This window comes from Cnephaeus nilssonii (assembly GCF_951640355.1).
Source record: "Cnephaeus nilssonii genome assembly, chromosome: 8".
Lineage (NCBI taxonomy): Eukaryota > Metazoa > Chordata > Mammalia > Chiroptera > Vespertilionidae > Cnephaeus > Cnephaeus nilssonii.
Genome location: NC_137079.1, coordinates 28,828,877 through 28,842,089, shown reverse-complemented (window position 1 = coordinate 28,842,089; position 13,213 = coordinate 28,828,877). Strand labels below are relative to the sequence as shown.

The following is a 13,213-nucleotide window of genomic DNA, read 5'->3' as shown; positions in this document are numbered from 1 at the left end:
ATAGAAATCTTAAACACTTCCATCCTTAAAATCACTTTTGTAATTGAAAATTTTCAAATTAATGCTAATGAACATTTATTGATCTTTCTTCACACTTGACAAAATACTAAAAACGTAACTATTATTCTTCTGTGTAAAATTTATTCTCTAGATCAGTGATGGGCAACCTTTTGAGCTTGGTGTGTCAAACTTTGCCAAAAAACTGAGCATAACTCGGGTAGTGTGTCACTTTGAGGAAAAAACATTATTTCGCGATATTTATAGTTTAAATAACATAAATGTATAATTGTTATATATAATTGTATTTAATAAACCTCAGCGGCCGCGTGTCATCAGAAATGGCTACGCGTGTCAGTGCTGACACGCGTGTCATAGGTTTGCCATCACTGCTCTAGATATTGAACTTGAAAACATTTTATTGGTTTTCATTACATAATATTGGTTATTCTTACAGGTCAAAGGGGTCAATTTTGAGGCAGTTCTGAGGGTGGAGGAAGAAGAGGCCAACTCCAAGCAAAATCTCACAAAACGGGAAGTGGAGGATGACTTAGGTCTTAGCATGCTGATTGACTCCCAGAACAACCAGTATATTTTGACTAAGCCCAGAGATTCAACAATCCCACGTGCAGATCACCACTTTATAAAGGTATTCTGTCTTGTCTGCTTGCTCTCCTCTCAAAATTGTGTGCTGGGCTTAATTTCCACAACTCCCCTCCCAGCTCCTGGTATACATGTAAAATAAGATCGAGCTCTATTTTCTGAGCATTATATTAGGGTATGCAGCCTTCTTTCTAGTAGAGAGAGTCTACTAGAATTCCCTACGTTTTCTGTAATTTAAAACATTTAATTTTTTATTTTTCCCCAAAAGAATGAAGCATTTTAATGTTTAAAATGAAAATTAATTTTGCTTTGGAGAGTTTGGAAGACTTTTTGAGTTATATAATGGGATTAAAGCTTCAGCTATCTAAAAACGATATTCACTAAAATAGAACATTCTTATGAAGCAGAGAAGTTTTGGCTAAGGTATCGCATATGGCTTTTTTAAATATATATATATATATACATTTTATTGATTTTTTACAGAGAGGAAGGGAGAGGGATAAAGAGTTAGAAACATCGATGAGAGAGAAACATCGATCAGCCGCCTCCTGCACAGCCCCCACTGGGGATGTGCCTGCAACCAAGGTACATGCCCCTGACCGGAATCGAACCCGGGACCCTTCAGTCTGCAGGCCAATGCTCCATGCACTGAGCCAAACTAGTCAGTGCACATATGGCTTTCTTTAGACTGGGAGTGGGGGTTGCAGTGTGAGAACTGTCTCCTCCAACAGTGACTGGCATTCCAGACTGAGTTAGGTACAGACCTCTGAACTCTAAGGAAACCATTCTAGAATATAGAATTACATAAAGGCTTGAAGTTGATGGTGTTATGGTTCAAGATCACTGTTTGGGTTTGGACAGAAAGAGGGAATAGATATGAGTGACATGGTTCAGCCTGCTCAGGGAAGGCTGGCAGGGTCTAGATAAACTGTCAGGTCTCTAGCAGAGCTCCCCGACACAGGAAAAGAAACGCAGGCAAATTACCTACTCTTAGAGATGGTGTCAACACAGACAGGCTGAGAGGAAGATCGGGCTACTGTGAGGGGCAGACCCCTATATTAATAGACTTGAATCATTAGATAAAACTCAGCAGATGTATTGCTTTCTTTGGTTGTGGCTGGAATAGCAACTGGGAAGGGCTGAGTCTGCAAAATGAACACATTAGTGCCCTCTGAATGGGTGCGGTCTCCACTATAAGTTGCTCTTGTTTTTACCTTTGTAGGTAATACATAATTTCTGGGGAAATATTTTGAGACTATAACTATTCTGCTCCTTGTCAAACTTTCACCAGTAGTTGTAGCACCCACTGATGATTCTTGCCTAAGTCAATTACGACTGTGATGGTTATATTGACTTTATGTGGTGGGAAAACCAATGGAGAAGGTAAGTAGTTAAACTAGGACACCAGCTCTGAAGATTTCCTAGATTAGAAGACTAAATAGAGCGCTAGTGCTCAGAATTCTAAGAATACTATTACAGGATTTAAGCAAAACAGACAAATTTTGCTATAATTGTTAGACCATTAGGAGCTAACCTTATCTATTCCCAGAATAGATTCTTAATGTTTTCAACTTCTCTATAGTACACTGTAGTAGTAAAAATTCCCTCCCTTAGTTTCATCATCTGTCCTTTATTCTCATTCAGTGAAATCATGATACTATCCCAGCCTACTTTCTCCATTAACCAGCCTTTCTTGCCAACTATTATCTTAAATTTTTGTATTTCTTGTTTATTCTTGCATTAGGACATTGTTACCATAGGAATGTTGTCTTTACCTTGTGGCTGGCTATGCACAACAATAGGATTGCCTACAATGTTTGGTTATATTATTTGTGGTGTTCTTCTGGGACCTTCAGGACTAAATAGTATTAAGGTAAGAACACAATTTAACCATTGCAGTGTCTGTTTAATAGTACAAAAGAAACATCCATGAAAACATTCATAAAAAGTTTTGAACTTGAATTAATGAAGATAACAATTTCTTATAATTCATATTAAAGAAGATGCCCTTTAACCCTTTGCACTCACTTGCTTTTTTCTCGATTCCTGCTACCGATGCTAACCGTGTCGAGTCACACTCGACATCCGAGTGCAAAAGGTTAATTTTTTAAATACCCCAGATTTTACAAAGCGCGGCAGTAGAATAAAAAACTGGAGTTTCTTTTCATACAAACTTATTTATTTGGATTTTTTTATATTTCAAATTATTGATACATTCAAAGAGTAATTTTAATCTCGATGCTAACCGTGTCGAGTCACACTCGACATCCGAGTGCAAAAGGTTAAAGTTTCATAAGAAAGCTCTACACCATAAGAAAATAATTTTGTTTGTTAAGGAAAGGGTGACTTGACTAGAGAAAATAACCCTGATCATGTCTTTAAATTATATTAGTTTTAAAGATTCTATTTCCATTAGTTGATGGGCTATATTATTCAGAGACTAAAAGCAACTAAAAATGCAAGATTAAATGTATTTTTTAAAATTCTTAGTACAAAAAAAAAATTCTTAGTACATTGAAAACTGATAGAGTAGTGAGGAATTATTAATCATAAATGTAGGGTATTGTGAGAACCCCGAGAGACAGTGAGGCACTGAAGTTGCTTTTGCTAGAGGCTGTTTGCTGAACAAATTGAAGTGAGCGTCATCTTACATTGACAGCATTTTTTACAGTAAGGAGGTTCCCAGCATTTTGGGGGTTTTAAAATTTCTCACTTAAATACGCACAATTTGGACAAAATGGAAAGAGTGCTCCAAGAATAGGTGCCATGAGCCCACACAGAAGGAACAATATAGGACAGTGAAAAATAGGCAACAGAATTTGCAGACCTCACTGACGCTTCCCAGTTGGATAGAATAGGAGTAGGCAAATGGGGGAGAGTTGTGGAATGCTCCACTTGCAGCCTCATTTCCTCACTGCTGATTAACACGTGTATCAGGTCAAAAGGACCTCTGTGATTTACTCAGACTGGAAAACAGCAGAAGAGGGTGCAAAGAAATCATCACACCAAACTAATTATTTTTACGTATTTACTTATTTTAATATATTTTTATTGATTTCAGAGAGGAAGGGAGAAGGAGAGAGAGATAGAAACATCAATGAGAGAGAATCATTGATCGGCTGCCCTCTGCACACCCCCTACTGGGATTGAGCTCGAAACCCGGGCATGTGTCCTTGATCGGAATTGAACCCGGGATCCTTCAGTCCGCAGGCCAACACTCTATCCACTGAGCCAAACCAGCTAGAGCAGCGGTCGCTAACCTTTCAGACCTCACAGACCACCAGTGGTCCACGGACCACCGGTTGGCACCGCTGCTCCAAAGGTTTCCTTAAACCAGTGGTTGCCAACGTTTCGGGCCTCATGGACCACTAGTGGTCCACGGACCACTGGTTGGTGACCGCTGAGCTAGAGCACATCAAACTAATCTTAACAGTGGGTAAGATTAGCTGGGTGAGAAGAAGTTGTGCTCAACTGCTCCAAGCTAAAAGCCTGGAACCTTAGTGAGTGGTAGAATAGCTAACCAATGTGGGAGTGCCCTCATGGACTGGGCTCAACTTGGCACGGTGACCTCTGGGAAGATGGTTTTAATTTAACTTTTTGAATAGGTAATGTTCACATGATTGAAAACAATAATAAGCTGTAAGTGAAAAATCTCTTCCTGTTCATGTCATATCCCTTCCTTTCCAGAGTATTTGCAAGCAATAACAAATACAACTGTTTTCTCCACCCCACCCCCCACCCCCGCTTAACAGCAAAGATAGCTCATAAGCAAAGAATTAAGGCTAACTAGCTAAATAGATACAACTGGATACTATAAATATTATAATTCTTAATAAATCAACTATAACATGGAAAAATAATGTAATTACAGTAGTCCAAGATAAAAATGCAAGAGCACACTAGTCAAAAATGGGAGGTGGGTAAGAGAAAGTATAATTGTACTAAAATATCTATCTTTTCCTAGGAGGAAGTTGATAGGCTTTCATTTATTAAGTTGAGAAGTGCAGGTTTAAGTATGTTACTTTGAAGTCATAGATTACAGCCTAATTTTTAAAAGGGAAGAAAATTAAAATTAAAAATAGCAGTCAGGAAACATAAAAATCAGAAGACATGAAAGAAGTAAGAAAAGTATCTGTTATAACAATAAATGTAAATAGAATAAACTTTCCTATTAAAAGATATAGGTTTGCAGATAATATGGAGGAGAGTACAATAAAGATTAAGTCAAAATAAAGTGCTGGCGAGGATGCGGAGAAAAAGGAACCCTCGTGCACTGCTGATGGGAATGCAGACTGGTGGCAGCCACTGTGGAGAACAGTATAGAGTTTCCTCAAAAAACGAAAAATGGAACGCCCATTTGATCCCGCTTTTAGGAATATATCCCAAGAAACTAGAAACACCAATCAAAAAGGATATATGCACCCCTATGTTCATAGCAGCACAATTCACCATAGCTAAGATTTGGAAACAGCCTAAGTGCCCATCAGCAGGTGAGTGGATTAAAAAACTGTGGTACATCTACACAATGGAATAATACGCTGCTGTAAAAAAAGGAATTCTTACCCTTTGCAACAGCATGGATGGAACTGGAGAGCATTATGCTAAGCAAAATAAGCCAGTCAGAGAAAGATAAATATCACATAATCTCACTCATTTGTGGAATATAATGAACAACATAAACTGATGAACAAAAACAGATCCAGAGACAGAGAAGCATCGATCAGATGGTCGAACCTCAGAGGGAAGGTAGGGGAGGGTGGAGGTAAGGGGGAGAGATCAACCAAAGGACTTGTATGCATGCATATAAGCCTAACCAGTGGACACAGACAATAGGGGGGTGAGGGCATGAGTGGGGGGTTGGTGGGGGGACAATGTGGGGATAAGGACACATATGTAATACCTTAATAAAGAAAAATAAAAGCAACTAAGAAATTAAAATTGAAAGGAGGAGAGATGCCAATAAAGAGGGCAGGATTCATAATGTTAATAGCTGACTGAGTAAGTGTGCTGGGGTCAGGACAGCATACAGATACTTGAGAGCCTGTACTTTATTATCAGATGTTCAGGGAACATTTAAAAAAAAATTGAACAATGAAAATCTCAAATGTAAATACATAATATAAATAGTACCAAATATAGTAGTATAAACAAAATTATCTACTATAATGTAATAACATTAAAAATAAATAGCAAATGAAGGATCAAAACAAATATAGAACCTAAGAACACTGTATATCAAAACCTGTGGGAATGTGACCAAATGTGGTACTCAGGAAGAAATTCATACACTTAGTCATGCTGAAACCCAAATGAGAGTGAACCACTCTAAATTACTTCATCCTTAACTCAGGTTTAATGCCTCCCCATCCCCCAAAGAAAGCTAAAGAAAGGAACTAATGAAGATGACAGATCAGCAGTTAATGAACTTTAAAACAGGTGAATTCATGAGCTAGTTCTTAGAAAATAAAACTATTCCTCCAGATAATCAAGAAAAAAAGAAAAACCCCCACTATAATCTGGAAGTCCAGGTTTTCTCGGATAGAGGAAATTCAAAGAATTACTTGTTTTAAAAATATATTTATTTGGGGGTAGTCCCTATGTTAGTACAAGATGTTCTGGTAAATATGCTTAATGTGTTAAATATATTAAATTACATGTTTTGAAAATTTTCTTGTTTTTCAGTCTATTGTGCAAGTGGAGACATTAGGAGAATTTGGTGTGTTTTTCACTCTTTTTCTTGTTGGCTTAGAATTTTCCCCAGAAAAGCTGAGAAAGGTAAGGATTTATCAATCTGTGTTATTGCCCCCAATTTAATATAATATGGTTTTGGTTTATTTACTGTTAACATCTGTTCATGACTTGGCTATCATTTTGCTGACCTCTTTTCCCATGTGTCTCCTCAGTTCATCCTGTTATTCTTTCACCTTGTTTTCTTTGGCCTCATTTTTTTCTATTGAAAACTCCATTTGTCCATCTTCTGATTAGGATATCACACAGAACAGTTGCACTGCCCTAAAAATCCTCTGTACTCCCCACTAATATCTAGCAACTGAATATGTGACTTTGGGCAGTGTTCTTTGTGTCTTGTGAGCTGGACTCTGTAATGTCCCTTCAACTCTGACATGGATCCTCACTTACCAGTCCCCAAGTCCCCCATGTGCTGTCCCTGAAACTTGACATGCACCAAGAATGCATCCTATCCCTTTCTAGGCCCCTGGGCTCGGATTGCAGAAGACTGATATCTTCTTAATCAACTACATTATTAATTAACACATTTCTTTTTATTTCTCAGATATAAGTAACTGGCAAAATGCTAGAGCACCTGAAGTGTCTAGTGTAGTCGTTCTCAGTTGATAGCGCTTCTGCTGTGTGGGTTGATTACCCAGGTGCTCCTGTAATGGTAGAAAATTACTGAATAGGGTTTTCTAAATAATAATTGTTGGAAGGGCCCTCTGAGGTCTTCGGTGAAATCTCTTAAAGGTCTGACTAGAAACTATTCAAAAACATGGAAATCTGAAAATGACTTCTTCCTTGTCGCTGAGGAAAGCTGTGGTCTTTCTGATCTGCCCACTGGTACCATTGGTTGAGTCATTTATTAGTAAGTCATCATCCATTGCCTTACTTCATTCTTCTAGCTTCACTTAAACTGTTCTTTTAGCTTTATATCATAATTAGTGGCCCGGTGCACAAAATTCGTGCATGAGGAGGGGGTGTCCCTCAGCCTGGCCTGTACCCTCTCCAATCTGGGACCCCTAGGGGATGTCCAACTGCCGGTTTAGGCCCACTGCCTGTGGGATCGGGCCTAAATCGGCGGTCGGACATCCCTCTCGCAATCTGGGACCGCTGGCTCCTAACTGCTCACCTGCCTGCCTGCCTGATTGTCCCTAACCACTCTGCCTGCCAGCCTTCTCGCCCCCAACTGCCCCCCCCTTTTCAGCCTGATCGCCCCCAACTCCCCCCCCCCCCACCAGCCTGATCGCCCCCAACTGCCCCCCCCCCCGCCGGCCTGATCGCCCTTAACTGCCCCCTCCTCCTGGCCTGATCGCCCCTAACCGCCTCTGCCTTGGCCCTGCCACCATGGCTTTGTCTGGAAGGATGTCCAGAAGGTCTCCTGGTCTAATTAGCATATTACCCTTTTATTAGTATAGATAGTTCACCAGCTTTTGTCTCTAAATAGATTATAAAATAATGGAGGCAAGAGTTGTATTTTCTTCTCCTTTATTTCTTATTTGTTCTCTCAACAAACATTTGTTGAGTGTGATGTTCCAGACCTTTGGTAGATTCTGAGTGTAAGGCATTATATACAGTCAACATGATCCCTGTCCTTTGGCGGAAGTCCTAGGAAAAGAAAGAGGAAGAAGAACTGGAGAGGGCAGTTTAGGCTGATGTGTGCATCTGGGTGTGTGGTCCCGAAGCACAGGGAGCAGGGTCTTGGCTGAGAGAACTTTTGTCAGTGCTTCTTAGACTCTGATGTCCGAGGAGTGGCCTGGGGCTCCTGCTGACCTAGAGCTACAGATATGGGCAGCCTGAGGGCCTGCATTTCTGTGAGGGCAAGGTCCCACATTGGACAGGAAGTTTCTGAAAGATGCTCCCTCGGGTCTTTTCTGTCGTTCCCTCCATACCTTGCTTCTCAGGCTAAATAGATCCCAATCCTCTAGACTAGTGGTTCTCAAGCTTTCTAATGCCGTGACCCTTTAATACAGTTCCTCATGTTGTGGTGACCCCCAACCATAAAATTATTTTTGTTGCTACTTCATAACTGTAATTTTGCTACTGTTAATGAATTGTAATGTAAATATCTGTGTTTTCCGATGGTTCTCAGCCTAAGACCATTGGAAAATACAGATATTCACATTACAATTCATTAACAGTAGCAAAATTACAGTTATGAAGTAGCAACGAAAATAATTTTATGGTTGGGGGTCACCACAACATGAGGAACTGTATTAAAGGGTCACGGCATTAGAAAGCTTGAGAATCACTGCTCTAGACCAAGGTGTAGCATGACACCTGACAATAAAGTCAAAGGTTCGCTCTGGGCCTCAGAAATTATTTCGTCTCACTTTTCTCTACAGAGAAAACTTTAGTGGAAACTAAAGAAGAGAGATTATTACCTATTCGAGGTGCACAGCCAGTTAGTGACAGGTTCAAGCCTGAACTCCAGGTGTCCCATGTGGGCAGGAATACTCTTAACTGAGGGCTAACACGACTTACAGAAGGGGCTACCTAATACCTGTGAACCCTACAATCCAACATACTCAGCCTCCTTAGTTGCTGTAGCTGGCTGTGTGGGTCTGCTCTGGTCCTTCATTGCTCCTTAGCTGTAATATACAGGAAGAGGAAGAATGATTTGGAAGAGATTCGTTTTATGATAACATCGCTGCCAAATATAAGAAGTCAAGAACATGAAATTTGAACTTTTGAGGAACAGCCATTGTGAGGGTAACTTGTGCCTTTCTGGAAGGAGAGAGTGGGGCCTGGGGGACCAGAATCACATGGCAGGAGACAGATTTGGCTCTGCTTGGAGGGCCGAGCACTCAATTGAGTGAGCACTCAGTTCAGTTACCTCTTTTGGTCTCCTCCAGTTGGGACTTTATGGAGTTGGGAGGCTCCTGTAATTGATTTCCTGAACAGGTGGACCAGCAGGCTGGCAGCCGGTCATGGCCGTGGTGAGGGCCAGCGTTGGCTTCTGCTTGTTTGGCCACAGCAGGAAATCAATACCAGCCTAGAAAGAGCCTCCCAGCCGCCCTGATTCCCAAAGAAAATGTCATTGGTTTTGCAAGAAGTATTGCTTTGATCACGAACCAGAGCAGGGGAAGGAAAAGCTCACACGCTCTAGGGCACCCAAAGGTGAGTAGATGCGTTGAGACACAGACGAGGTTGCCAGCTGGTGGGGCCTCAGCGTTTGCCTTTGACTTCACTGTTCCAGAGCTGTGCTGAGCCATGCCTCTCCTGCCCCGTTCTTCTGGGCCTCCACGAGCTCTTTGAGCAGAGGGCCTGGATGAGGGAATCAGTTTTAATTGGGAGGGTGCTGTGAGGAGAACAAAACAAGTCCTTTAACGTAGACTAGGATGAGTTTCGGGTTAATTTCTTTTGTTAATATGTAATATTCACATTTGTATAAATATCAGACAGTTTTTATTATGTTGTCTCTTCAACTAGATTGAAAACCCCAGAGGGTTAGAATCAAACCTGATTTCTTTCACATTTTCTATCATGTTTAGTGCAGTGCTAAGTGCATACCGAGGTGTCTAATCAATTTGTGTTTGATTATTAAGCCAAGCTGCCTGGGTTTATGTCCTCACATTGTCTTCCATGGGACCCGGTCAAATGACCTAATAACCTCTGTGGTCTGGTGTTTTCACCTAGAAATGGGGGAGACAATGATATCTACCTCTGAGATGTGTCCTGAGGATTAAATTATATGCACACACATATGTATACACACAGAGACATGTTTGTTTAGTTCCTATAACAATTCCTAGACCTGGGGAAGCCTTAAGTTAGTGTTTACTGTCTCTATTGTGTTAACATTACGATGTTGGATTTGTGCTGATGTATCTACTGCAGAATTTCAGGCCTGCCCCTTTACTGGACAGTATGTATGCACGTGCTCAGCATAATGCTAGTCAAGAGATGGTCTGTCGTCACTAAAATGTATAAATAAATGTGTTCTTTTTAAGGTGTGGAAGATATCCTTACAAGGACCATGTTATATGACACTATTAATGATTGCATTTGGCTTATTATGGGGACACCTTTTACAGATCAGACCCACTCAGAGCGTTTTCATTTCTACTTGTTTGTCCTTATCAAGCACACCCTTAGTGTCCAGATTCCTCGTGGGCAGTGCCCGGGGTGAAAAAGAAGGTAGGTGATGACCTCTTCTAAATATGTGTTGAAGCAGTACATATTTAATTGACTTGAATCCACTCCGAAGGCCTGTTAGAAAAAAATTGCAACTCGTACTCCCTCCTTGGGGCTTTCCTAATACTTATGGACATTCCCTTAGGAATTATTGTCCCTGTAATCTCAGCTTCTCCAAACCTCCATTTGATTAAGCAAAATGTCTTTTTATATGCTCACAAATTGAGAATAGTTTGAGGAGCATTTTAAGAGAAGGGAATCTACATTGAAAACTGTACTGTGGAATTGGTGGGTTAAAGAGATTAGTGTGCTGCACCCAACCTGAAATCACCCAGCTCCAGAATTCTAATTCACTGTGCTTATTGACTACACTACTGCTGACTGGTGGTGTTACAGGCAACCTAAAAAACAATGTGATTGATGTATGTTGCTTTGATTCTGGCAAGTGTTGGGAATTGATGTACGTTTGACACCTTCTTCTATAAAATATATAAGGTACTTTGGTAATTAAAGGTACTTTCACCTCTTCTACTTTGGTGTTAGTGTCATCTATGTGTATGAAACGCTCGCATCTCTAAATCGTTGTGTATAGTGAAGTCAGACTTGATAGGACGCTTAGGAATGAATGTTCTGAGGTGCGGCTCGATGGCACTGTCTTTCGTGCAGTTAAACTTTGACAGCATTGACACTTTTTACATCATGTTTATCCATTATGGTAATTTTCACCGTTTTGCTCTTATTTTGTAAAAGTCAGTAAAAAATAGGGTTCAGATGTCATAGTACCTTCACACTGATACTCACCCTGCAGCAACACAGAGATGAAAGGGAAAACATGAAGAGAGAACAGAGCAGTTTGCCTGAACTCTGCAGTAAAACTGACCTGGCCGTGAGCAGAGCTGGCCAAGGGCCTGGGGCTCCGCGAGTCACAGGGGGCCACAAGGACCACACTTACTCTTTTTTTCTTTTTTTTTAATATGTTTTTATTGATTTCAGAGAGAGGAAAGGAGATGGAGAGAGAGATAGAAACATTGATGAGAGAGAAACAGTGATAGGCTACCTCAGGCATGTCCCCTACTGGGAATCAAGTCCACAGCAACCGGGGCATGTGCCCTGACTGGGAATCAAACCGGTGACCTGCTGCTGGGATAATGCTCAACCAACTGAGCCACACTGGCCAGGCCACACTGTGAGGCTGGAAAAAACTATCTGGTCTCTTCTGCCGATATGTGGACCATGGGTGCAGCCTTCCTGCTAGCAATTAGACTAGCTGTCAGCACCTTTGTGGTTTCATTTATTTCCAGTGTCCCTGTGGCTTGGTGCTTAGGACCTTCTCTCACAAGACCAAGTGATAGAGGGAGGTGAAGGGGTACACCAGTAATGAAGTAGGAAAAAAAGAGGAACTCCTATTATAACCTATCCTATCTAATAAAGAGGGGATATGCTAATTGACCACCACTCCATCACAAAGATGGCTGCACTCACAGCTGAGGCCAACTTCCCTTAAGGAGCCTTAACGAGCAATTAGCAGGGACCTGAGGCTACGCCCTCCCCCGCCCCCATGGGGCTTGACAGGGGACCTCAGGCCATGCCCCCCACCTGGCAGGGCTTGACAGGGGATCTCAGACTGTGCCCCCCGCCCTGGCATCAGGTTGGGGGACCTCAGGCCAAGCCTCCTGCCTTGGCACCAGGCCATGGGACCTCAGGCCATGCCCCCCACCTGGCAGGGCTTGGCAGGGATCTCAGACCTCGCCCCCTGCCCCGGTGACAGGCGCGGGACCTCAGGCTGCAACCCCCGCCCCAGCGCCAGGCCAGGGGACCTGAGGCCACGCCCCCTGCCTGGCAGGGCTTGACAGGGGACCTCAAGGTGCGCTTCCCATCCTGGTGCTGGGCTAGGGGACCTCAGGCTGCTCCCCCAACCCCAGCGCCAGGCCGGGGGACCTCAGGCCACGCCCCCCACCAGGTGGGGTTTGACGGGACTTCAGGCCGCGCCCCCCACCCAGGCACCAGGCCAGGGGACCTCAGGCCGCACCCCCCGCCCCAGCACCGGGCCAGGGGACCTGAGGCTGCGCCCCCCTGCCTGGCGGGGCTTGACAGGGGACCTCAGGCCACACCCCCCACCCAGCGGGGCTTGACAGGGGACCTGAGGCTGCGCCCCCCCGCCTGGCAGGGCTTGACGGGAGACCTCAGGCCATGCCCCCCACCTGGCGGGGCTTGACAGGGGACCACAAGGCACACCCCCCACCCCATCTGGGGGACCTCAGGCCACGGCCCCATCCTGGCACCGGGCCAGGGGACCTGAGGCTACGCCCCCTGTCCGGCGGGGTTTGACAAGGGTGGGACTGGCCAGGTCTGGATCTAGCCCAATGGGGGGGGGGGGTGCAGCCGGGTCTGGGTCTCACGCAATTTTGAAGCACATGTGGGTGGGCGGGGACTTGACTCTGGGTCCCGTGGTGTGCCCCAGACTCTGACAGGAGGAAGGTTTTCATATACATTTTACTAATTTTCTTTTATCTCTGACTTTTCTATTATAGATAAAGGGCAAATAGGAATATTAAATTATTTCCTCTAATTAATCCCCTTTTAATGTGCACGAATTTCGTGCACTGGGCCACTAGTCCTATAAAATAAAAGGCTAATATACAAATCAACCAAACTGTGGAACGGCAGGTCGCTGTGATGTGCACTGACCACCAGGGGGCACACGCTTGACACAGGAGCTGCCCCCTGGTGGTCAATGTGCTCCCAC

General features: G+C 43.1%; 1 protein-coding gene across 3 annotated transcripts in view; it reads left to right on the top strand.

The window, feature by feature from the left end:
• TMCO3 (transmembrane and coiled-coil domains 3) overlaps window positions 1-13,213 on the top strand; it is a 44,210-nt gene that overhangs the window by 10,099 nt on the left and 20,898 nt on the right. For all 3 annotated transcript variants that reach the window (XM_079778674.1, XM_079778673.1, XM_079778675.1), the window contains 4 exons: window positions 455-646; window positions 2,345-2,473; window positions 6,283-6,375; window positions 10,284-10,470. In XM_079778674.1, coding sequence (XP_079634800.1) covers window positions 455-646; window positions 2,345-2,473; window positions 6,283-6,375; window positions 10,284-10,470 — 601 coding nt within the window. The remainder of the gene's footprint in view (window positions 1-454; window positions 647-2,344; window positions 2,474-6,282; window positions 6,376-10,283; window positions 10,471-13,213) is intronic.